At 39.3% G+C, this 27,498-nt stretch overlaps 1 protein-coding gene across 2 annotated transcripts; it reads right to left on the bottom strand.

Annotated features, from left to right (window-relative positions):
- Positions 1-57: 57 nt before the first annotated feature.
- Positions 58-19,507, bottom strand: APPBP2 (amyloid beta precursor protein binding protein 2). 2 transcript variants are annotated; one of them, XM_035560857.2, is made up of 14 exons: positions 13,524-13,600; positions 13,179-13,323; positions 9,743-9,831; positions 8,531-8,682; positions 8,144-8,267; positions 5,037-5,205; positions 4,229-4,318; positions 3,680-3,747; positions 3,495-3,600; positions 2,938-3,062; positions 2,662-2,747; positions 2,046-2,236; positions 1,487-1,652; positions 58-705 (listed from the first exon to the last, which is right to left on the bottom strand). In XM_035560857.2, exons 2-14 carry the CDS (start codon positions 13,206-13,208, stop codon positions 452-454), a joined length of 1,650 nt encoding a protein of 549 aa, XP_035416750.1. In that variant the 5' UTR covers positions 13,209-13,323; positions 13,524-13,600; the 3' UTR covers positions 58-451. The 2 variants fall into 2 exon arrangements, with proteins under 2 accessions (XP_035416750.1, XP_035416748.1); XM_035560855.2 differs by lacking the exons at positions 13,179-13,323; positions 13,524-13,600 and adding an exon at positions 19,272-19,507.
- Between the last annotated feature and the right edge of the window lie 7,991 nt (positions 19,508-27,498).

Genomic DNA, 27,498 nt, shown 5'->3' with positions numbered 1-27,498 from the left:
AATGTTTGTGATTAACTTTGCTACAATGCATACAGTAGAAAGACCTCTCTTGTATAATTTCTTATAGCATAGCATTTATTCTTTCTGTATATCAGAAGAAAGCTCTTGATGAAACCTTCCATTCATAACAAGAATGCAACTCTTTTGAACTCAAACAGTTTTATTTAATGTTCTCTTGCAGACTTTCTGTAAAGTAGGTTCTTTCGAAAGAAGAGAGAAAGTAGGGGCTTTCTGGAATACCCAGTTAAAAATGTGAGCCGAACTAAACATGCCATACACATGCTGATAAGAATTTAACACACATTCATCCGTATGGGCACTCTTCAGTAGACTGGACCAGTGTTTCAATGCAAATTCCAGCCCCCAGAGAACTACATGGTTTAGATTTCACAGTATGACTTTTCCCCTGTAATCTGGGGAAAAAACCTTAACTGGTTAATTGACCAAGTTCTTAGCTACTCTGTCCATCAATGTTCTGAGACATCAGAAAAGACTGGACCACTTCTTCAGTGGATTGAGGGCTGGTGCTTACGTCCTCCAGAGCATCTGTAACAGAGAACTGCCGATCTCGCAACCGGTTCCAATTGGCCAAAATATTGTGGTACTCAAAAACTTTCTCATAATTGCCAATGGAATTGTACAGTTTAATGAGACCTCTGTAATCGTATTCAAGTCCACTGTATCCTTCACCAAAAAGCTTCTTTCCTGAAGAAACCCAGAAGATAACAAAATTAAAAGGCAATCCACCCATACATTGTACCTTACTTCTCATGTCATTTTTACCAGCAACATGAACCTTTTTGTTACAACATGCAAGCTTCCTGGAAAATGCTTGACACTGATATCAAACTTTTCCTTTAAATGGAACTGTAACTTGTCCTCAAGGACTATACTACCACATCATTTATCAAGTCATAGCTTTACATGCATAGAATCCAGCAGCCTCATACAGAAGGCAATCATTTTGTGTCACAATTTCAATCCAAGTTCAATTAAAAAAATTGTTTTTCAGTCTTCTACCTTAAAATCTTTTTTTTTTTTTTTTTGGTAACTCACTCTACATTTTAACAATATGAAATAAGATTGCCTTTTTCAAAATTGAGCTAGAGCAAGGCCCAAAGATACACTTATTTGTAAGTTCACAGCAAGTGATAATGGGGAAAAAAATTAATGAATACACAAGGAAGGCTGACAGGCACAACGGCTTTCCATTTCTTCCAAAATTTAACCACATTCTGTATTTAAGTTGTAGCTACAACTCCAAAATGTAGTCTGAAGACTAACACCAAAGCTTGTAATTAGTCATGTTTCTAGACATTTTCAAGAGTGAGTTCTGATGCAAACCTGGGAGTGATAAAATTCTGGAATTCAGTCCCCAGGAGAAGATTTAAGAAGAAGTACTAGACTGTGTTTTAAAGGTTTTAGTAATAAGCTTTTCTGTGCTATTAAAAGTGCTATGTAGACAAACATTGCAAGAATCACCTACCAATTGCTATGGATCTCAAATAAAGCTTTTCAGCATTTTCATATTGATTCATATCATAGTTATAGAGAGAAGCTAGATGTCCTACTGACAGGGCAACTTCATAATCTTCCTGACCCAGAAGCTGCTCCTTAATCTGAATTGCCTTGATGTGCATTTCCTCTGCTTCCTGTGAGGAACAAATTCATATAGGTCAGACTACTCACCATACTATAATAAATAAATAAATAAAAATAAAAAGGGGAGACAAATAAACATAACTATTTAGTGGCTAAATAGACGGTACTATTTCATAAAAGGCATAAAAGAACTAGGTAAACCAAAATACTGTTTTAGATGATCAAATAGTATCACTTCTGTCTTCAAAATTGACATCACACTGTCTCTGAAGACGTCTTAATTATCGTTGCACAAAGCAAAGTGAGATATTAAAGTACAAGTTCTCCAGCCATAAAAATATCAACTGAGGTTATGAATTATAGATATAGAATAAAATTATTTACAGTGACAGAATTATAGGGGTCTTGTAGATCTTAAGACATTTACATTAGTATAATCTTACCTTAAACTTTCTCATGGACTGATACAGTCTTCCAAGGTTGCCATAGTGTTTTGCTGTCTGTACATTAAACTCCCCAAAAGCTTTTTTAGCTAACTGAAGCGAGGACAGATGCAAGTCATGAGCTTCTTGAAGTAACCTCTGCTCAGTTTCCTTGTTATGACAGTCTATTGCAATCTCCTCCAGGATAAGTGCTGAGTATAGCAGGGGGGAAAAAAACAAGTTACTGTGTTCTGAACACATATATGCTAACTGTAGGTAGCAGAAAGTCATCTACCCAAGAGACCTCGGGAGACATCTAAATCAGGCTTTATGATTATTACAAACTTCTTTCAAATGGTATGACCAGAGTTACCAACCTGTTTTTTTTAAATAATCTATACTTTTACTATTTTTATTCAATGAGTCTTCCACTAAGTTTTAAAGAAGTTATTTGTATTTTACAAGTGTGTTGACAAAGAGCACCGAGGACTGCTGAGAGTCTTCTAGAGTGACCTCCATTTGGGAAAAAGCTCAAGTTACAATGCCTCTGTTGGGGAACAGGATAAACATATCTGAATGACTGATCTCCACTGACATAGTATTAAACTGTTCCAAGTAACGCAATTAAGTGTGCTACCTTTAACTCTCTTTGAAGATGCCAAGAGAAGATGGTCTTCTGGGAGAATGTGAGTTATAATGCCAATAGCACGTTCAGCATGGAATCTGAAAAAGTTTAAATAGATGCAGCCAGATTTTTATTTAAATTAGCAGCTAACTGGTAAAGTATTAGAAACACTAATAAAACGAACAGATACATTTAAGTTCTGATCAGAAAATCCATACCATTTAAAAACATTTTTCCCCCATTTACAGTGCTAGATTTACTGCCATTACCTCAAACCTATGTACTCACAGTGCATTGTCAAATTTTCCAGAGCTGTACTGGTGAACATAAGAAGAGTAAGCCAAGTCTTCATGAGCTGTAGCTACATGTATGTTTTTACCTCCAAATACTGACTGCCGAATATCAAGAGCTGTCTGAAAGAGTTAAAAGAACACCATTTCATCAGTCAATACAGGAGAAGAAAAAAAAAAAACACAAAAGAACAACTACTTCAACTACTTATGAATTTCTGTCACTGTAAAAAAAGGAAAAAAAATGTTGGATGGTTCTGAAATTCTATAGGCCTATATGTACACACTTGATGCAGTAAATATATAAAATCCATTCAGGATTCAGGGCAAAACAAAAGCAAAAACTGATGGTTGTTTTCATTGTTTTTTGAAAAAGTTTGCCCGGAATTAAATCAACTTTTGTCTCTTTCCCTGAATTAATTGCACATGAGTTTCAGTAAAAAAAAAAAAAACAAAAACAAACAAACAAAAAACAAAAAAAACAAAAAAAAACACAAACTTTGAGAGCTTTTCACTAATAGAAACCAAAGACAGACATTTAACTTTGCTGCATACCTGATAGATCGCAACAGATTGGCATATATTATCTACGTTGAGCAAGTAAAATCCATAGTCTAGTAGCGTATCAGAATATTTGGGGTGCTTGGCTCCAAAATGCTCCCTGTAGAAACACGCTTATTTTACAAACCGAGGCAAGTTAAGCATCAATTTTAAAAGGTATTTTTCGGAATGCTACTCACCGAGCAAGGTATACTGCATGTTTTATCAGCTGTTCAGCCTTCTTAAATTCACGTTTTACAACACAAGCCTAAACACATAGAAATGAAGCACATGAAGAGGTGTACCCTCAGAATCCACCTCCTCCAGATATTGGCCTAATCGCTCACTATTACTTCTAATTTCAAAGTATTGTCATTGTTACTAAAGTAATTTTCAACTTATTTAAGAAAAATTTACAGATAACATTAATAAACATTTTATTCTGGCATAAATGACTAAATAGAGTGCTAGTACTGCACCAAGTCTACAAAGATGGAAACAGACCACCTTTTCATGGAATGCTCTCAGGTTAACTCTGTCATGAGGTTCCTTTGAACAGCTGTAAGTCAGTTTCAGGGAGAAGGAAAAAAAATCCACAGGGCTGAGACTGAGATAGACCAATTAGACAAACAACAAACCATAACGCTCACGATACAGACCAGGTTACCTGAGTATTCTGGAGGTACTACCCATCCTCACCCATTCTCAGTAGTAACTTACAAAAGGCATGTAGAAGATTTTGAATTCACCTTTGAAGCTTGTCGCAAAACATCCACTACTACTTTTACAGGCAGGCCAACTGTGATCTCCTTCATAGCTTCTATACACCATTTATAAGCCTGTTGAACAAAGTTACCGACATATTTAATCTGGAATTTCATTACTTGGCTCTAAAAACATACACTGATCATTTACACTACAAAATTTAAAAAATGCTGTTTAGTTGCTTATGTTTGATAAAGCTTTTTCAGCTAAATCTGAGAAGGCCAACTTAAAGATTCCTCTTAAGCTTAGTAATTGAACTTGTAAGTATTTTACACTAGTCTAAGTTCCGTATAATTACAATGAATGCAATATATTCTAGAGACAAAAAAGTATTCAATAGTCTTTAAGTAATCCTTACAATTCTTACTGTAAACAACAGCTTCCTAGTCAGTGTATTTAGAAGCTAAAAGAAAATTGCAGTTTATGCAGCAGTTACACTGAAGTTGCAGTTTTTCTAAACTAGCTGCAAAGAAGTGCTATCTGTGCTTTCCAATTCATTTTTACCTATTAAAATAAGCTTTCTGTAATGTCATTTCCTGGTAACCAAAATATACTCAGAAATTACATGTGATAGATTATTAATGTTGGTTAAAGTACAATGAAGAGCTTGTAGACTAACTAAGAACACACAGAAATCAGCTGGCAAATCAAGTATTCCTCTGGCACTGCCACACAAGAACCAGAAACGATCAGGAGGAATACAATAGGAATAGCGAGCCAGTCATGGGAAGTCCTAGCAGATTTCATAATCAGTTTCCTGAAGTAAAACAAAAACAAACTAATCCCACTCACCTCATCATAGTGGCTCTTGGCAAAAAGCAGTGCACACAACTCCCCATAGAGTGCTGCTTTGTTTGCTTGCTGACCATGTTTTGCAAGTTTGTCCATGTAAGACTGAGCTAGTTTGAACGTTTCTTCTCCCAAGTGATATTTACAGTTACCATTTCGAACATGCAGCAACCTTAGGAAGATGTAAAGAGATCATCTAAACACAGCCTGAATAAACCATTTCATTATACAGTAGTATCACTGATCTATAATTTGGCATTATACTCACAACAGAACTGGGCTATCACTGTTTGAATTCAGTAATACAGAAGAACTGTTTACAGAATATTGCTTCAGTACTCCATGCTTTGCATCTTGCACAGCAAGAATTTTTACTGTTGGAAATGTCAAATGATTTTTTCCATGTTGATGAATCACTGTATATCCAGTGCTCAAACCACTTTGGTGTGGCTTTATGTTTTATTTTTCATAAACTTCATTCCGTACTGCAAAGATGGGCTAAATTCAGGAAACAGGAGCTAATGCATAGTGCAATATTTTATACCTTTATGATACATTATGCTAGATCTTCTGATAAACTGTTACAGAGGAAGACAAGATCAATTATGTTTTAGACCAAATGTTTCTCTTCTTTATACTTGTTTCCTGTAAGCATTTACTCTGAGTAGAAATTTCTAAGTTACTGTAGCTATGCCTCCTGCAACAGCAAGGTAATACATTTAAATTTGCTCTATAAATTCAGCCTACCCATAATACTCTTCCTATACTTTCTGATTGAAATGTATCATGAAATCAAACATCAACAAGAAAGGAAATAAAGCTGACATTTTCACAAGCAGGGACTGGCAGGCAAGCACAGAGCAGATGTATATTAGCCATGCAGAGAGATGATCAAAAGAAAAGACCTTCAGAAACCCCCTGAAACATGCTAAGTAAACAAACATCAGCTTTCCAAGGAGAAACACTGTGACAAAGACCCAGAGGAAAAAAAAAAAGGACAATTATTTTTCCTTAAATAAGTTCTAAGAACTAAACATGATGCAGAAATGCATTGTGTTCTTGGTCACAGGCAGCAGAAAACTATCTAGATGCAATAAAGGCAGGAATTTTAAATAAACTGGAGAGAAAAACCAAAGCAATTGTAGTTTTCAGAAAGAGTGGAAACTATTCCAACTACTGAGCTGCTGAGGAGCTGCCATCTAACATCAAAAACACGAAGCCCACATCTCATGTAATGACGTATGTGAGTGGGGATAGTACTGCAGTTTACATATGCACATGGGAAAGACAATATCCAGTACCTTGGTGCTTCAGCGGCAGCGTCTAAAAACAACCAACAGAAACCAAGCTAATCCTAACCCAATCCTTCAGATAAACTGAAAGGGTTGTGGGGGTTTTTGCTTTTCTGTTTTTTTAAATATGATCTAGTTTTGAGTAACAAAAATGCCATTATTAATCCAAAGGAATTTTAGAAGATAAAGACAAGACATAGAATAAACACTTTATAACCTGTAAGCTAAAAATTTCAAATCTTCTTTAATGTCTGCAATGCTGGCCTTTCGAGTAAAATCATTCTCTAATAGCATAATAAACAGCAACCACAGGGTTACACAACATGTTGGTAAGGCTAAAAACACCAAAAAAGAATTAGCAAAATGTGAAACAATGATGTGGGAGAACCATGTATTACATATTTGTGCCTTATTGTTTAAGATAGAAAAATGAAAGAAATCAAGCCAATAAGAGTACTACACCTGCAAGGAAGTAGTATAAAAGTTTGTATAAGAGATCCCAAACCACATTTTTGAGTTTTCTCATATAATTTACTAGTGCTAGTACAACGAAGAAACACCAAATCATGTCTAGACAACAAAGGCTTACATTTTTAAATTGCATTCTATTAATAATACAGTGCATTAATTAAACCCCTGGAGACTGGACTTTTTAGGTTTCAGAATAAAAAGAGCCACTTCTTAGAGCATTGTATTTTTAAGTGCTGGACTTAAACAAGTTATTCAAGTGGTTCAAACAAGTTATTCTACATTGGGGATTAGATAGTAACAACAAAAAGTTTATCTTACTACCTCGTGACTTTGAAGCTGAGTACAGTTACTGCTCTCTCCCACAAAAGGGTTTTTAGCATTTATGTACTTAGCACTTCTGAAATTGTTTCAAATTCTTTTTATTTGATACATTTCCAACTTAACTGTGCTGTCATTTAATTGTTCGGGAGATGCCAGCACATAAAGCAGTATCTCTCCATTCACGCTGTTGCCCAGAGTGACTTAATGTTATATGCAGGCCATCAGCTTCCATTACAAGAACAATGGCTGTCTCTGCCCAAACAAAATTAACAGCTCCAGTTCAGAAGAAATCATTCTAATGATGGATGTTTTTTCTAGCACAAAATGAAAATATTTTATCCACAACTGTGTGGACTGTATATCGTTCTCCAACACCAAAAAAAAATACATAAAATAAGCAACTACTGGCAAACCTATTTATTTCTCATTTACCCAACTACAAACAAGGTGCAGTTCTGTTTTGGAGCAGTTTTCCAAAACAATATTTTTGTCTATATTCAGATAAACAGGATACCTTGTTGTTCATTACAGCAGCTAAAAAAATATAAATCTCAAATTTAACTATGCTTACATAGGTATTCAAGCCCATAGCTGTAACACACAGAAGAGGTCAGTCACAGCATCACCAATGAAAACAACCTGGCTACTTGCTGCAGATTGTATCAGCATCACACATCTAGGTACATGAATGTAAGAGCAGGGGATCTTACCTGAACAGACCCCACTACAGGTCTTGTGAAACCAGCCAGGTGCAAAAACTAAATGACTCCTAAAAATAAATTATTTTCCAAATGCTTAAGTTGTGGCTGAAGGCATCTACAAGAACTAGACACCTGAATTTACCTTACTAAATAATTAAATAGCTCAAGAACACATTGAATCTATTATCAGGAAAGGTATGTTTTGTTTTTATTTCTGCTCAACTGTATTTTTATCATTCATATTTGGTGAATTCTTCTTGTACTAAATGTAATTTCAGCAAACACCAATGCAAAACTCCTTCTCATGCAAAAAAGGTGAGCTCACCTTACACAGCATTCTACTGCACGAAACCAATGAAGTATTTCATCATGAAGGGTGCACAGCTGAAGGCAGGAAAGAAATACCTTCTCAGCGTCACTATACCAGCCTGCATCTGATAGGAATCCCCCTGGAGAAAAAAAAAATCTTAGTATTAAGCATCATGCCTGCAAATTTTAAATCTCAAACATTCAAAAAGCAGAGAGCAGCTTGAAATTCTCAGACATTTAAATCCAATATATTTAAGACACCAAGTAGCTTTCTAAAACTTATATTCCAAACACATACGCATTATTTTAAAAAGTTACAGATATTAAAAAGAAAAAAATAGCATTAGCTTAACTGAAGCTTGAATGAAAAGAGTATCATACTTAACAGCCTATCATCAGTTACCTAAAACAAAACCAATCTGGATTGCTTTTTCTTTTACAGCAGAATCTGATTCTGCTATGTAGGAGCACCGTCTACTGAAAGAATAGGCCAGTACAGAAGCAACTTTTACTCCGTGGTCCATCAGAGCTTGAAAACAGTGATGAAGCAGATGTCTGAAACAAAAGAAAACATAATTTAGTTATACATAAAGTTTTTAAAACATTGCAGTCAGTTGTCTCTTGAGTGCCACGAATTCAAATGAGTAGTGATTCAAAGAAATAACTCCGATCTTCGCTCAAACCAAAACCAGATGAATACAGAATAATTGTCAATCTCAAGGCTAATGGATTACAGTTGTTGGATTAGCCAACAAATAGAACGAGTGTACACAAAGTTCTTTACAAGGACACCCTCCAGTGTAAGCGATATATAAACTACCCACACATTGTTAGAATTGGAAAACACTTTCAGCTAAATCTCAGAGTGGGGGAAGCCTCAAAGTCCACCCTTGCCCCACATCTCCCACAGAAATTGCAGATAAATAAGCAGTGACGAACCCATTAACATCACACACGCAACAAGGCACGGGAGATATGTCTGAAGACACAAAGCTTATTTTGGTTATAAATAATTTGATCTAAAAAAGTCAAGTTCTGATCGTAACAATACAGAGTGGTAATATTTAAAGACAGGAGAACTCTTTAAACTGGGGCAATCCTATCAGTTTGATAGCCCTTCCCCTAGGATTAGCTGCAACCTAAAGAAACAGATATTTTGACTGGCCCGTACGTCTCGCTCATCTGATTAAGAACAGTCACAACAATGGAGATAAACACACGTATAATCTACACACACAGCATACACTGCATGTGGTAATAGAAGTGAACACCCGCAGGTCTAAAAACTTTTAGGGCATGGTATTGGTGAGTAGTGAAACCAATCACAAGACTTATGGCTCGCACAAACTGCATAGTAGAAAAAGAAAGCAATCTGAGCACCAAGCACCACAGACGACTTGGTGTATTTGCATGGAAGTTACAACTGTTTTATTTATTTTATGACAGAGAAAGAGACACTGTACTTTAGAAGCCTTTCTGCAAATCTGAAGGGGTATACCTATGGTTATCACATGGGCTATTAAACCCAAGAAAATTAGAGACCTTTTCCAAATTTAAAACCCAGATCAAGGGCTAAGAGCTGAAATGAGAACTAACAAAATATTAAGATACTTACCTTTTATCTAAAGCTCGTAGCACCTTCGCAAAAACTTCTAGTTCACAAAATTCACTACCCAGCTGGCATAATCGGCCCTGTTGGTAAAGCTGAAAGAAGGACACAAATATATTTGAAAATTTAAGACCGTGCACTCTCCTGGGAAATTTAACACAAGGATGACTTATGATGAAACCTAGACTTCAAAGTATTGAAACAGAGCAGAGTAAATATTAAAAAGTAACAGTTCCACGATCTCCACACAGGAGCACAACTTTAGTGTTAAAAGCTGAACAAACACAAGCTATGAGAGCTCCGTATGTGGTTTCAAGTTGTTTTTGTCCACTTTTTTCTTCCTTTCTCCAAATATCCACTATATTCACTTGCATCATCAAAACACCGCAACACCTCAGCTGGAAAACAAAGCCAAAAAACTCCCCATGTTATCAAGAATTACAATGAATAGCTTCTTTGATACCAGATGCTTTGAAAACATTTTAAAAATTACACAGAATCTAGCAACCAGCATTATTTTAGAATATTTGTAAGTGGAAATCCAAAGCCAAAGCATAAAGCATATATTCAAATAATCTATTGTGATCCTAGAAAACTTGAGCAGGCCCCTAGAACAAAGGATGCAGCAATAAAATTATATATACAAACAACAACAACAAAAAAAACACAAGTTCTGCAACGGATGACTCACCAATACCCAGAGCAAAACACAGGCATGAGCCCTGACCCCATTAATACCTGAGCTTACACGAGTAATTCCTGTTTGAGTAAATGGGAATATTCATGCGAATCTGTTTGTAAATTTATTAAAAGCAACAGCTGATTTTATGTACAGACTGATTTTTACCTGCAGATAAGGAAATATATCAGTTGGCTTGCTCACAAAAAAACAAGCCATGGAGACAGTTCTTTATGCAACGCATAGTTAAGCTGCAGAACTTTCTGCAACATTATGCTGTAAATACTAAGAATTTACGTAGGTATGAAAGTGTCTGTACAAATATACAGCAGAAAAATCCATTGCAGGCTATTAAATCCTGATATCAAAGTCCCTGAACCACAAATGACTGAAAGCTGGGTACGTAATCAAAGAAAGCACTACTATACACTTGCCATACTCATATATCCATCCCCAGCTCCTGTCAGAAGCACATCACCGGATTACACAGGACTGCTCCAGTACAACCATTTGTTATTTGTTTTAGGTGTTCTAGGACAGCCCTTGGTCCTTAATATTAATTATTTTTTTTGCAAGGCAGTAGCTCCATGGGAAAAAGGAGAAACCAGTAGCTCATGCCTCACAAGTACTCCTCTCTAGATGCTGCATCTTTCAACAGAGGCCATTTGAGGTCCATTTCTGTCCTGTTTCACGTGTGCACTACGTGAGGCAGGACCAGGACACTACAGTTTACGATCTGACACCAAACAGATTATGCAGTAATGTTTCATGCCATCAGGAGCATGCAGGTAAAGCACTACTACGTTGCACTCTTAACGGTTATTCAGCAAACCCCACTTTTCAATCTACACGCTAAGGCATTTGAACACACACTGCCCAAGGCTGACACACGCGTGTCGGCAGCAAGACTCCGTGTGCCGTGTGAGTGAGCAGCACCCTCACTCTGTGCGCAAAAGCTGAGGGAACATGCTAGAGATGGTCAAGTACAAGCACAAATTTAATGAAAACTTTAACATTCCCCTTTGAGTTTTAATAATTTCTTAAAAAACCTTTATAGGCATCTTATATCTGCTTGCCTTTTTAACCACAAAGACAGGAAACAGATGAATTTGTGTTCAAACAAAGCATGCGAGAACATCTCCCCCAGCCAGAAACTTAGTTTTAGTTAACTCTCCTTATAAAAGCACATGACATTGATTTTACAGCACAGTAAGTTTGTTATTTTACCAACAGAACCTACAAAAAAACCTTCAAAAATACTTTGACCTAATAATGTCAATTGCCAGAAATGAATGTTTTCCTTTTAGTCATCCATTTCACTGGAAAAAAAGGAAGTCCTTTAAAAAACAGAACAAGTCTGCGTGCAAAGTTACTCCTCAGATAAAACAGTGCCATGTCCCTGTACTTCAAACAAATCAGTTTCTTCTGAAGCTATATTCTCTCTGGTAGCAAAAGACCACCCAGACCTGTGTATTAGAAAACTACTGTTACGGTAAGCAGTCTCATTTTCTCCACACAACCCTCTAAAGGTAACTATTACACATAATTCCTAAAACATTTTTCACTATCGAAACAGATTGTATCTTGTCTAGTATTCCAGTACTGAAGGTAGACATCTTATCAACAATTAATGAGATCATTTGTGGAAGAAACTAAGACTTAACACCAAGTTATTTTACCAAGACTCGGTCAGAAGGACTAGTGTATGTTCAATATTTAGGTTTTCAACCAAGTACATCGTCATTTCCCCTTATCACTTTGCAGTGCTAACTAAAAATCCCAGTGATTACTCTGACACTGCTTTACCAAACGTTAACTCTAATACGACCTTTTAAAATTAATATATTTATGAAGTTCTATAAACATTTGTCGTAATGTGCCCACTGTTACATGGGATTCTTAAATTCCCAATGAAAAAACACCCTGGTCGTGGGGGGAGCCCCGAACCACATCCTCATTTTTGATACATTTATTATTTCAGGCCCAAAGGTCCAAGCCTGCGATCTGCACGTTGCTATTCCCAACTCTGAGATGAGCACTGAGTGCTTAAGGCACCATTTTTGGATCTGAAAAACAACCAACGTTTTTTCCTGGTATAACCACAAATACAGTATCCTTGGAATATTTACCACACTATTCACCCCTTGCCTCGACACACTGGCACACATTTGAGGAACCAACTCAGCTTGAAATCTCTTTAAACTGTTATAGCTGTTAAAGCAATATTTTCAAACAAAATTTGACATGGAAATAGTGAGTATACAGCAAACTGTGAAGCAATTCCAGTAGATTCAGTAATGCTCATTTGCTCATTGAGAAGCAGTTGCAAGTACTGAAGAAATGATTCTCTTGTTAAAGCTCCAGAGAGACAGAATTCCTGACCACAAGCCTTGCTACGTAACATGAAAAAACAAAACAAAATAGTGATTCAAGAAAAACATGCCCTGACAAGAACGGCAGAGGTTTGGACTTCTGAAAAACTATTCATTTCTTAAGAAGGAAGACGTTTTTTTAGACACAAACTTAACCTATTTGGAGCTTAACAGAGATTTTTTTTTTTAAACCTACAGAAAATTGAGCAAGAGCCTACAGTATGACTTCCAACTTGAACAGCTCAAATTGACACATCAATTCTGGCACTGAAGACATGAACCAAAGTTTAAGTTTAATGTGTTGCCTTGTTATTACACATGTGCAGAGTCAAACTCTTCTGCACAGCTATGAGAAAACCACCATGATCTTCCTTCAGGAGCTAAGACTTACATTTAACCCATAGCACATTCTCCAAAGCATTCAAAAGCTGCATACAGCGGTGTCCCCAACCAAACATATATAATTCTGTTGAAGTTCTTGTCAGAGTGCTCTCTCAATAGATTAAGCTGAGCTCTAACTGCTTCCTAGCAAACCCCTAAAAATAAAGACAAAGATGTTAAACTACCAGTAAAAGCAACGCCATAACATAACAGAGAAAGTGATACAATATTAGTATCACCAGCATTCTTGGCTGTTTCACTGGGTACAAGAGAAAACAATTGATCTAAACCTAAAAATACATTTAACTTTTTAAAATTAATCACATTTTAAAAGCAGATGGAGATTAATTCTAACCAGTTGTAAAAGGACCCTCCAGAAGAACTGTAGTACATGCAATTTGAAAAATATGCTCCTATTGCTCCAGTTTGGAAGAGGTCTGAAAAATAAATACGGACATTTTGGTAAGAATTAAAGACGCAAAGAATTGCAAGGAGCTCCCCAGCAAGTTTAGCAATGTTCAATAACGTACTGTAGAATACCATGCTAAATGTAGGAAGGATTGCATACCTAAACAACAAAATCAGTATTTAGGAAACAAGTTTGGCTGTAATCCCCCTCTCTCTCTTTCTCCCCTACTTAACACAGAAGGAAGAAAGATTTTTAGGAATCATTAGTGCACTGAATCAATCTGTTGACAAATGACTCATTAAAGGCCAAGGGGACAGGTGGCAGACAGGCTTAGAAAATAATCAGTTGGAAATTTAGGTACATGAACTCTTAAATCAATTTCAAAACCATCTTCAAAGCGTCTGGACAAGGCTAGTTCAATGTGATATTGTTCAGGGCATAAAAAGGCAAACTTCATGTATTTGAAAACATATTTCTAATTAGAATCTGATCTTTATGAACCTCAAGCAAAATAAACAACTAACAAAAGACCATTATTGAATAAGCCTAAATTAACAGATAATTTTTGAGCTTATAGCCTTACACACAGAGCGCACTTCACTTCTTCTAACTCACTCTTCTTCCTGTATCACATCAGCAATTTTTTTTCTTTTACATCTACACGGAACTCATACACTTTGTGTGAAGTACAAACCTTAGAGTCACACATTCATGTGACTCTCCACAGCAGGGAAACCCTATTTTTTCTATCCAGTTTGCTTTGATTTAAAGTTAAATCAGTACGAATGAAATGAAGTAGAAACAGCAATTATTGCTTCAGCAGCGGCTGAACACCTTTGTTCATGTGACCTCATTACCAGAATTATGCTGAGTTCTAGTGTATGAGATTTAACAAGGATACTGAAAAAAATAGGGAAGCCAGAATCCACATTAGGATCAGAAAACATGCCACATGGAGGTCCAAAAAGAAAAAAAATAAAGAGCAAACTAAATAATAAGAATTAGAAAAAGGGTAAGCAAAGGCTAGGAGTTTCAAACCAACAACGACGTAAGGTAGGATGGTTCAGTTCCAGTCAAATTTAGACTACAGACAAGGGACATATTAAATAAAAGAGCAATAATCATTGGCAAAAAAGCTCATGACATGGTGCTTCTCCTTCAGTGGGAGGTCTTAATTTAAAGAGGGGGTGATAGACATGATTTAATCCAAACAGTATTCAGGGAAGTCCTATTGCATGCACCAGCCTGGAAGTCTAAGCAGGTGATCAGAACGCCTGTATGCATGCACACATGTGGAAACCATGTTTGGTTCTCACACACATATTTATTTCTGACCCCTAGAAGTACAGCAGCATTAATTTAATTAAGCCTGGTGAAGTCACACTGGTCAGTCACAGCCAGGAGCCCTACAAAATATGACCCACTTGCTCTGGATTTCTGGCCTGCCTCGTAAGATACATTGCTTGCTTATGACCTTGTTTGTACTCCTCTGGTCACAAAGATGTTCAAACTAAAGAAGTACAGCTACACTTCATTTCATAGGTAGCTTGTCCCTTCCTCCCTCATCACATCCCCAGGAATACGAGGGACAAACCAGATTTACTCTGACCTTACGGAAAAGATGCTTATAATCATTCTTCATCAGTAAAAGCAGTCTCTACTGCAATGCAGAGAACGGACGCTCTATTGTGCGTTGCAAAGTGTCAGCAAATTCCTGTTTATTCATTTTGTTTCATTCAAAGAATAACTAGATGCAATACAAGAGCTTTTATTAGCCGTACTTGCTCTTGTTCGGATTACCGGAATACAGGGAAGAGACAATGCTCTGGCTACACATTACCAGAAGTTGGAGCTATCGGGATGTAAATTCAAAATCGGTATTTTGACCCACATCAAGGTGGGAGCACTCCAGAAGTTTTATTGACCACTGAAAATACAGAAAAAGCATGATGACAGCCTTCTGGATTTTGCCTAAAAATTTTAATACAAAACAAGTTAGCACAGTGCAATTTCTAAAGGTTACGGGTCCGCACTGACTGAGACAATTTGTCATCTCCAATTGTTCCTGTGGTTAATGATATCATCAGAAAACATCCAAAGAACATTGGACCCAAATGATTTTCAAGAAAAATCAATGTGGAAAAAAAAAAATAACAGCACAATCCAGAACAGACATTTCAAAAGGAAATTAGACACTGGATCAAACTCCTGTTATCCTGTGTAAATCCAAGATTAGCTTGCTAGCATGTAACTGCAACAAGTACCTACGAAAGAGAACGCTAAGACTAGTGAGGCAGTATGCCTTCAAATATACCAGGAGAATCAACAAAAAAAAAAGATAATTACATGTAACAGAATATAAAGCTGAGGCATGGCGGAAAAAAACTAACTTCTGCATACGGCATTAAGTGAACAGTCTTTGGACTACATAGTTCAATGTCTTATTTCTGTCAAAAACTCGGTTATTTGGAAGAACTCCCTCCCTCAAAAGACCATCCTTTCCCTGACAAGCCACAAAAGAAAATCTTTTTTTTTTTTTTGAGGACTTTCTGTTTATTCCAGTTGTCACTTTTTATTAAAAAGTTTGACATTTGCAAATGCTGCCCAGCTGCCAGGCATGGTTCTCACATTTTAACTGAGATTCAGCGTATTTCTTCCTTTGGTTTCTGAAAGTTGGACCTCCCCTCCAGTTTAATTAAAAAAAAAAAGAACGAACTACTTTTACTAGGAAACAACACCACCAGGATATACATAAGCCTGGCAAAGATCCTAAGGAAACAAAATACACTATGTTTGCACATTTTTTTTCCAGATGCAGGTGTTACTTGCGACAATACTGGTTATTAAACTCTTCAAAATACAGATGTGATAAGACATTTATATTTTTCTTAGCACCAACGCAGACTTGAAAATTTCCAGGATATCCTGTAACCAATGTAACCAAGCTAGCAAACTGTGCAATCAAGACTGGCAAATGCTAATTTCAAGTGTCCATACTAATGAACATGTTAAAAATAGTTCTATATGGCCACAGCCAATTAACATCCACAGTGCGCATCAAAATAAAGTCTGACTGGTGCTGCTACCTTTTAGCTTTACAAAGCGGGTGGCAGTTTCTCCGATATCACAAGTTGCAAATAACACCTAGATAACAAAGCATTTTTTGCAAGTTAGACGTGAGACTGAAAAAAACTTCCTATCAATAATCACAGAAAGATTCTCCATCTTTTTCACGGTCTGAATGCAGCTATTTTCACAAGTTCTACATTACCCACTGATTTTCCTCAGCTGTATTTAAAAAATACAATTCTGTACTATACTAACAGCAAATTGACGCCCTTTCAACAGAGTAGCCACCAACACGTAGTCAGAACAAAGACTGAGAAGGCTTCTAGTTTGTCTTCTTTTAAAGACTACTAGTGATTTTGGAAATTCTCCTTTAAAGAACTCATTGTCAGGATGCACTGAACATACCTCCCCAACCTATAATGGCGTTTAATATCAATATCAACTCGGAAAGCCTGGTAACTATGCTCTGAAACAAAAAAGCAAAACAAGCACCATATGAAACAGGGAAGGGGATTGTTCAAAGGTGGGATGGATGGGAGTGCTCATTCTAACCTGGTTCACTGATGTCCTTTGTATTGCTGCAGCCATCAAGAACCAGTACTCAGTGTTGCATAGAAAAATGCAAGCACTGTTCCAAAAGATTCATCTGGGCTGTGCTTTGAGATGCTCACTGAAGGCAGACATCTCTGCATATGGAGCACCATTTAGTCAGGGCTGCAGACTTGCTTTCAGCATCCCAGTCAAGATTTAGTCACATTTATGCATAAGCTAATTTAAATGTGACTATTAAAGAGGATAGATTCTGCTACATAGAAAAGGTACAAAATACAAGAAGTGAAGACATGGAAGACCATCTTGCCATCGGCAGCACTGGCAAGACACTCGCTAGACTGTGTAACCTGCTTTCAGCTATTCTGTATTTGGACATCTCATAGATATATACTTGTATGAGAAATAGAGGTGTACCTTATACATTTCAGATCAAACTGTTGTAAAACTCATAAATAAAAGGAAAAAAAAAAAGCAAATTACCACCAAAGTCATATGACTGTGTGGTTAGTACAACAGAACCAGTATTTTTGAGGACAGGTACTTAGCATGTTTGTTACCATCTCCTGAACAAGATGATGTACCACTGGTATATGATCAGAACAGATTAAAGTCTCTTTAGAAGTCAAAGGTAGTGCTGGTTTATTTTTCATTATGAAATAACTTCAAATGAATATGAACTGATGGAACCACTGAAGAGTGCTAATAAAAGTATAGGAAGTCGCTGATCTATTTAGCTCACCTGTGAATGAGTTTTTAAACAATCTGGGAATAACATATACTTAGACATTTCTATCATTTGAAGGAGTTCTTTTTCTGTGCTTTTAAAGCCCCAGAGAACCATCCCTTTTTCTGTATGAATGTCAAGACAGTGTCAAGGAAGCTTACTTGTCAATAGCCATACCTATGAACAGCTAAAAATAAACCTCAAAATGTTTTTCCACATTATTAGTTCCGTACTTTTAGTGTTTATCTAACACTTGCTGTATCTCAACCCCACCACTTTCTGTAAGCATGTTCATTTGACGATTTCCCATGCTTCTCAACACTTACAGAAGGCAAGTAATGCCTAATATAGAGAAAACGTGTATTTCAACTTCACAGAAACAGTTTCTCTGTCTAGTGAAGATTAGACATCCTTCTAAATACCGTTACTCCATACGTATGGGATGGGCCACTACTCCTGGTTCATAAGGACTCATCTGAAGAACTACTTCATTTAGCACATCCTAGGTTTTTAGAAATTTACTGGCAGAGGAAAGAAAGGTTATCCGCCTCCATAGCTCTTACACACTGTTTCTCTCCTGACAAATGCTCTTTTCCAGCAGCTCCTGTAGACGGATGAAGCACCTATTTAGTGGACAATAGAAATTAATGGACCATCTTAGCACACCTTTTCCTCTAACTCTGGATATTTTAGAGGAGGCAGCTGAATGAGAAATAGCCACCGCGTGAAAGAAAGATTTAAGGCTAACAAGCTCTACCGTTTAAAGAGTCTCAGTTCTGGTTCCCACCAGATCATTAAAGGTACGAGAGCATGGCAAACTCAGTGCCTTCTACCAGATATCACCTTCTCCAAGAGAGCAAAAATAAAGGGGGAGAGGGGGGCGAAAGTGGACCGAAAACACCCCCCGACCCAAACCGCTCGGTCCCAACCCGCCCCTACCCCTTCTCCACGTCCCCCGCCCCGGGGGCCTCACCCCGCAGCCCCCCAGGGCAGGGCCGGGCCGGGCCCTTCCCGAGCCCTCCACAGGAGCCCCCGCGACCTCCACAGGCACGGCCCTGCCCGAGCCTCCCCCGGAGCCTCCCCCCGGAGCCTCACCCCCTCACAGGCCCTCAACTCCGTCCCCCTCCACGTCCTTCGGGCCCTGCCCAGCGGCCCAGCAGCATCGGGGGGCCGAGGCCCCGCGCCCCTTCCCCTCAGAGCCCCCCTGCGTGGGGCAGGCCGGCTGCGGCCCCCCCGTCCCCTTCCTCCTCCCCCCCTCCCCCCCGGGGCCGCTTCTCCTTCCACCTCCTTCCATCTCCCCCAGGCCCAGCCGGGCCCAGACCTCTCCCGGCGCTCCCCCCCCCCCGCACCTTGTAGTACACGTCGAACTGGATGTTCTCGGGCAGCGAGCGGATGTCTCGGCGCCGGGCCCGCCCGTAGCTGTCCACCACGGCCGAGATGGCCGTGTTGTACAGCGTCTCGGGCACCCACTCCAGCTCCACCGCCGCCATCTTGCGTGTGCGGAGCCGCCTTCCCCCAGCCCAGCCCGGCCCCGCTCCGCCTCACGCCCCGCCGCTCCCGCAGCCCTGCGCGGCCGCCCGGCCCCGGGAGGGAGGGAAAGGAGGAAGGAAGGAGGGAAAGAGGGAGGGAAGGGGAGGACGGAGGCTGCTAGGGTGCGCAGGGCGAAGGGATGGCGGAGGGGGAGAGGGAAGGGTGGGGTGGGGGGGGGGGGGTGAGGAGAGAGGGGTTGATCCGCCTGCGCTGGGGAGGCGCGAGGGAACGAATGTGGGGCGGAGAGTGGAGGAGGATTGAAAAAAAAAAAAAAAAAAAGAAGAAGAAGAAGAAGAAGAAGAAAAAGGCCAGGGGAAGTCAAGGGCTGAAGGGTTACGGGATTTATGGCGGGGGTGAGGGGAAACGCGGGCGTGAGGCGCTGGGGGGAGCGCGAGGTGAAGGGGCAGCGCCATGACCCGCGGCCCGGCTGCCGGGGTCCGCTCGGGGTCTGGAAGCGTTATTGATGCAGGGGCGTTGTTTGTGAGGGAGAGTTATTTATGTGAGGAAGTTATTCGTGAGAGAGAATTACTTGTGAGGGGGCAGCGGGCCCGGCACCCACCGTACCTGGCCTCGGGGGAGGCCCCGGGCGCCCCCCTCACGCGCCGGGCTCCGCGGCCTGCCCTCCCTTGAGCGGAGGTGTTTCATAGAATATCCCGAGTTGGAAGGGACTCATATTTGTATTTACAGCTTAACCCGCGGTGATGTGCTGCTGCTGCTGGGCCTTCTGGGGCTTTCAGGTGTGTGGGCAGCTCAAGGTGAGCATTATTTGGAAGCCATGGGTTTTTTAATATACCCCAAGTGCACCTGCTTGCCCGGTGTTCCTCGTGGGCTACCATGTGGTAAAAACGCCCTTTTCCCTGTGTAAATGAACCCTATGGCCCCCACCATAGTTTGTGAATATCTCCTTATCTTTATCATGCTGTTTGAGGCATATTTTTCTTTTTAATTTCTTTCTGTGTGGGGCTTGCGCACGCCACTAAGAACATATTGGATAGTTCTTGGCCACAGATGCTGTGTTTTCAGGACAGGCAATTGAGATTACTTGGTCTAAAACAGCCTTGCACTGTGTGTAGCCAGTGATGTAGCCACCGCTGTGAAATACAGGCAAGACCTAAGAGATTACTACTTGGTGTAGATTTTGATACCACACTTAAGTTAATGCTCAGATTTGACTGCTGTAATGTGGTCCTGAACCACAGTGGTCCCATCTATTCACAGTTAATATTCTGCAGTTTTAAAACTTTTAAAACTAATCACAACCATGGTCAGAAAATCCCCAAATCCCAGACGCACTAACTAGACTGGGAAATATTTCTCTTCCTATGAACTTTTATTTTGGTTTGCTTAGCTAATATAGGGTGGCTACTGTGACTTACTGCTTATTCTTTTATTATTTTAGAAGTTATTGGTTGTAGAGCATCTATCACTCCACTTTGGGGACTGTTTCTAATAATCCTAGAGGTGTTGCTAGTGCTGCCCTCTCTCTCACCCCCCGGTTTTATGAGAGCATTATTCTTCGTCACTTACTTACAGAAAGAAGTGTTATAGGGTAAAAAGAAAAGAGCATGGTACAAGCAGACTACAGAAGATTGCTTTATCCTCCTTTGCCTGTTGGTGTTTTCAGGTGTCTTTTAATTATTTTCTGAGATCATGTGGTTTTTATTTCAATTGAAGAAAGACAGATGGTTTCTATTGGCAATTAGTCCCCCAAGAGGCAGAGGCTATTTACCTCAGTTACCTTCTAGAGAGCTAGTTCAGAGAATGTGGAGGTAGAGGCATATTGGGAGGGTGCAGATAAGGCAGCTTTCTGGAAGAAAAGTATTGATTGTGCCTAGAAAAGGGTAATTTTTGAAGTTATAATGCTCTTTATTGTGCTTTAAAATAGAGTAAAAAAATCTGATAAGTAACATCTGTATTTAAAGTAAATATAATTTCTAAGAGAGCATTGTAGCAACAGGCTTTATCTTTTTAAGTAATTATGCCTTAAAAAATAACTAGCCAGGATACACCTGTTATTGTGTAATTTTACGTAGATAGGTGTATTATGTGCTGTTCAAGGGGAAGAAGTAAACATCTTTGTGAAAAGATGTGGTAGAGACTTTCTCTGGAGTGTGTTGTTATATATTTGGTCTGTAATTAACTTTGATAGAGGCCAAGGATTAATCTTTATGGCTGAAGTATTTTAATCTTTAGGTAGGAATACAACTTGGATGTGGTAGCTCTTGTTATTTATTAGTACTGTGTGTTTTAGTATATTTATCTAGTGAGCAACTTGGTTATCTTCTATTGTAGATACATATTTGAGTCTTAAAAGCATGGATAGAGCATTGGTGGAGTTGTCAATTCAGTGTGTGTTTAATGTTGAGATAGTAGATAACCATTCTGAGTAACATACAGTAGCATGCTACTTAAAAAAAATCTGTTTTCTTAAATCGTTATTTAGTTCTCCAGATGTCTTTAAACTTATGAGGTATCTTGTTCATTGTATGGATTTATTTGCTTAAACTGTACTGTGAGCCTATTAGCAAACTGGCTTCATTCAGTGATGTGCTCTTCACATATGTAAATTATTTTAATGTGATTGCTTATTAGTAGTTGCAGATGTTAAAAAATCTTTCTGACTTCAGTACTTGCTGGCAAAGGTTCTGATGGATATTCTTATCTTTGTTGATATCTTTCTCTATTCTTCTGTCTTTTTTATGTAGGGAAACATTTAAAGGACGCTTACAAATACTGTCTGCGTCTGAAAGCAAAATGGTAATGTACGTTGCTTAGGCAAAAGCATTCAGTCAGTCTGTCTTCTATAATCTCAGCTTTTGAAGATGCATCTGGGTATCTGAACAACTCACATGTAACGCGTATGGAGAGCAAGGGCTCTGTACATCTGTGTATCATCGCAGTGAATAGGGATACAGATGAGCCTATGTAATGGGTAAACGTATAAAGAAAATCTAATCATAGTCTGCTATTATAAAAGCTGTCCCTGGAGATCAAACAACCCCTTGGTTATCAAAATTCTGTCTGTAGAAGTTCATGCAGAAGAGATTTTACATCTGCAGAGAAAGATGGCTGTATAATTTTGATAGATTGTGGTTGGAGCTTGATGTTGTGCTACACCATGTTACAAAAACAGTCCTCAAAACCTTAAAAAAAAAAAAAAAATAATCCTAACAAGTTATAGGTACAGAGCTACCAGAGTTACTGTCTTGGTACAATGGTGAATTGCTGAAGTTTGCCTTGCCAGAGGTGGTTGTTCACATGAACATTTCCAAATTGGTGTCTGAAACCATGCTTTCATGACTAACAAGTCATTCAATCTGCAAACCACTACAAAAAGTAGAAGTATTCTCTCTCTCTCTCTGACTCTGTGGCTGAGTTGGAAATTGGAAAGTGGTGGTATATTTTACTTCAGTTGTGTATGCAGATTTTTATTTCAGCCAAAGTAGGACCTTTGTTTGTTAGAGCTTAGGTGAGAAGCAGCAGGATTGCCTCTTTTGCTACTGCTTTTTTCACAGGTGTTCTGAAGTCAGATTAAGTCAACTGTAGGTTCACCTGACTTGCTTTGATCTGCAATTAGTTAGAAAGCATTCATATAACAAGTGTTTTTGCTGGTTAGGTATAGATGCTGATTTTTGTTGGAAAGGTGGTGATTAGAGTTTGAGAGTCCTTTCATCGACCCAGTGAGGAACTGAGATGGGATATCTGCCTGCAGATGTTCAAATGGTTTTGTGAGTGGGGTGTAACAGTAACTGCGGTAGTTATACTATATCATTTCAGAGTCAAAAGAATAAACAGTGATGTATGGTTTATGATCTATAGGTGAGAAGTACTAAATAAATACCACGTCTGTTTTGCAGGAATGTAATTCTAGAAAGCGTGGATGATAAAGATCCAATCTGTTTCACGTGCTGCCACTGCAAGAGCGTTTGCCTGTTTTCATTAAAGGTAAGGTACTTGTCAAAGTGCAAAAATCGGTTTGTGAAATTGCTGTGTTCACATAGATGAAGTTCAGTATGGGTGTAGTTGAAGATTGAAGCTAGCTCATTGATGGAGAACTTAGATTTCTTACAAGACTTAAGCAATCACCTATCATAGACTAGGATTTTCAGAATTGGTTGTGGTCCTCATTTTGTCTCAGTTTAAATACGAGGTTGTGTAAATGAACAGCCTTTATTTTTTCAATTACTATGGCTGGACATATTAGGGGAAAAAGTTCTAGGAAAACAATACAAAAACCTGCTGAATTTTCTTGCAATGTGCTTATTTTGAAGTGGGAAGGAAGTGAGCTGACATGGATAACATATGAACCTTCTATATCTCCTTGATGTGGATATTAAAGGAACCTTGAAAATAGTTTATGGGGAAGTTGTTGGAGGCTTCTAATTTTAAATTCCTAACAGGAAATCATTAAACTGTAGAGGAGCCAGCATAACAGACTGTTGCTCTAAAACAAGAGCTAAATGCAGAGCATGCACGTGAACTTGTCAGATCTTTTTTAATGCTGGCATTTTTTTTGCTTTCATGTTTACTGCAACCCAGATAAATACTTTTGTTTTTGCATTCCTTATCTAGATCAGTTCAGTAGTCACATTTCAGAAGAAATGTTACAGCAATGCCATTATGGCATGGTGAATGTGAAGAAACTGAGATTGTACTCCATCAGCTTCAGAGGTTAACTCCTTGCATGGTCAGGTCCCGCACTCTTTCATTGGCTAGGGAAAAGCTTTAGGAATGCGGATACTGTTCGGTTTGATCTTTTTCTTTTGCTTTTCTGGTCAAACACATTCCATGTAGGCTATGGAAGAGCTGCAAGAGAAGAGAAACCAAGCTGATAGCAACCAAAGGTTGTCAAAGCTTACTTAGGAGCAGGAGGAAGGAGAGGTTATTGTGTGTCTGTGGGCACAAAGACTTGAAGGTTAGTCGCCAAAGTTAACTGAGATGCTTTACAAATTAAGAGACTTCAAGAACTTGTGTTTGCTGAAGTCAGATGGGCAGTGCTGATTTCTGGTGTCTTGTGATTATTAAGATTGTGCCCTGGTTCTGAGTTTTTAAGCATCTGATCTATTATACTTCTGTATTTTTCACGTCAGTCAAAATTAGTCATGGCTTTTACAAAATACGTTATGCAACTCTAAAGCATGCTGCTAGAAGAAAAGGCAGGATGCTGGCCACCCAGCGCTGTCTTATGTGTAGTTACGATGAATTTAAACGTAGCTTTGTGAATTCTTTTTATTGTCTGATTCAGCTGAGGGAAAGGCATACTGCTGTGAAAGACGTTAGTACCTGTGTGAACTTTCTTCCCTGCTCCTCCTACAGGGAAGGTAAACTCATTTATTCACTTGGTTGAGTGTAGAACTGTAAAATGTTTAATTTCACGGGAAGTGTCGTGTGAGGAGTAATACAGTGTTTTGGTGCACAGTGCTCTGTCTAGGATTTTCTGTCTCAGCGTGCTTCTCTTTTCTCTGGTATTTGAGCTCCAGGCACGTCAGCTTGTGCATCTTTTTCTCCTTTGCGTCTTTATTTCCTTTTTGTTTTTGCAGGCTTTGAGCCTGTTAATAGGTAATCCTCAATAGATACCCTAATGAGATCAGTGATGTTTTGTCTAGAGAACTACACAATGAATTAGTGAACATCAGAAAGTAATTAATGGAAGTTATGACCCTCTTCTTGTGATGTCAGCTAACCTGACAGACTCGTTGGGTTAAAACTACAGGTGCTTATCTGTTTTACTATTTTAACAGCTTTTGGCTAAAGATGGTGTCATTCTTTTTTCAGAATGCAAATAATTTAATTGAAGCCTGCCTGAGATTCTTTTAAACTACATTTTTTTTAAAAAAGAAAAAAAAGCTAACAACTTTGCATCCACAAAAGAAATTGTGGCTGTTTGATCTTGAGAAGTGACTTAAATTAGTTGGGCCAGACCAAGCAATAATAATTGCTTGTACAGCCACTCTGAAATAAATTTATCTCATTTTTTGTTAGCCAAAATGAGAATAAGCCATTGTCAAGATCAAGTATCTGATTTTAGAACCATTTTCCATTAAACAATTGCAATTCTTTATGTATGAGTTTTTATTATTGACGAGCCACTTAACCTCACTTTAGAATATTCTGTCTTTGAAATAGCTCTCGGACTGGGGTGATTTCTGCTTAGCATTTGGTTCCTTTAAGTATTAAAGTAATAACCATAAAAAAGCATTCCCAATATTTGTGTCTGAGCGAGATGTTCATGAAAAAATTTTGCCCTTCAATTATTTCTTGTTGCTTGGGTTTTGGCGTAGGGAAACTGCAGCAGTACGTGTCATCAAACTTTGTGTTTATTAAATGTTTTTCTCCCTGAAACTTCAACTTTTGTATGCGTGTTCCTATTTCTACCCATGTCTGGTTTAGTTGAATCTTTCTTGTGAGCTAAAGAACTTCAAGAGGAAATAAGGGGGAAAAAAAGGTTTTTGTGGCTAGAGAATCAGCTGGTTGTGTGCCCTGTAAATGGTGGTTCTGTTGTTTTCCAATGGCAGCCTTGGGAATGTTACAAGCAAAAAAAAAAAAATCGTATTGTAATTTGATCAAAATCTATGAATGTAGGTATTTATGTGGTGTTAATTGTCTTGATTGTAAAAGTTAGTATCAACAGAAATTAGGTGTTTTAGTCCACCTGAAAATGCAAAACCATCACGGGACATAGGAGAGAGAAATACCTGGGAGTTTGAATAGGAAAGTCCTCTGTCAGAACTACTTTTTTTCCCTTAACTTCACAAATATCAGACTATCTAGGATATACATAGACACATAGGGCATGGGGTAGGAGTCAGTCTGTTTGGTTCTGCTGTCGGAGTAGCCTATGATTTTCCTCTCTAAATTGGGTAGGAAATTATTACCTACATTACATTGTAATCCTTAGAGTGGCTACATTTATTCAATTATGAAATAGGAATATTGTATTTTTTCAGGAGCAATGGTGAGACTCTAGTTGTCCCTGTGACGAAATAGATCGGACGGTGCTATTCTGTTAGTTTCTTGTTAATAGTTTCGAGTCAGTTTCCTCGTTCCCTGTTTCAGAGTAGGAAGAAAATCTATTCACCCCAGTATGTGTGCTGTGCTGTGGGTGGCAGAGGATCTGCCTCGGGCCTGGCAATCAATGTACCATGCTTTGCCTCTTAATTAGAAGGGAAATAAGGCTATGTTGCAGTGGTTGGTTTGCATCAAGCTCAAATTAGTCTTTGCCTACTTTACTCATCTTTAACATATTTCATCGCAAGTGTGCCTCTATAAAATACTCTGTTCTGAAATGTAATGGGCAGACTTTTTTAAAGCAGGATTTCTCGTTTCTATATTTGGCTGTTGATCTGACGATTGATCTGATGGCGTGAAGACCTGTAAAATAGGGGAGGGATAGTTATCTCACTGGATTAGCACGGATTAATTCATTAATGTTTGTAACAGGTTTTCAAATCCCTAGGCGCTCTAGAAATCCAAAGCTTTGCCGACCCGTCTCCTATTTTCAAATACTCTTGACTCCGATGTGGTTAATGGAAGGAAATCCAAACTGCTTGGGCCAAGAAAGTACTTGCAGCACTTGGGCCGAGCAGTTGTCTCCGTTTTAGTGACTTGCGAGGCTCAGCGTTGCGTTCAGCCGCCTTAGAAGCGTCTCCGGGAGCTGAAGGCGGCCGTGACGATACCGTTCGGAACGCCGCTGGAAGCACGCAGGGCTGCAAGCGTCCTGCTTCGAGTTGCACGGCCCCGAGCTGAAGGCGCCCCCCGACCCCGGGGCGGGGGCCGGGCTCCCCGGCGGGCAGCAGGGGGCGCGCTGCGGGCGGCTCCGCTCCCGGCCGCCCCTTCCGCCGCGGCGGGGCCGGGCCAGGCGGGGGCGCTGCGGCGGGCTCCGGGCGAGCGCGGGGCGGAGCGGGGCGCGCCCGCGGCCCCGCCGGGGATCGGGGAGCGGCGGAGGCGCGGAGCGGGGCCGCGGCCATGGCCGAGCAGCGGCGCCGCCGCCCCCAGCAGTAGCGCGGCGGGCTGCGGGCGGGCGGCGCCGGGCCGAGCCTTCCTTCC

Source organism: Cygnus atratus, chromosome 20, assembly GCF_013377495.2.
Source record: "Cygnus atratus isolate AKBS03 ecotype Queensland, Australia chromosome 20, CAtr_DNAZoo_HiC_assembly, whole genome shotgun sequence".
NCBI lineage: Eukaryota > Metazoa > Chordata > Aves > Anseriformes > Anatidae > Cygnus > Cygnus atratus.
The sequence above is the reverse complement of the archived record's forward strand: the minus strand, read 5'-3'. Positions and strand labels throughout refer to the sequence as shown.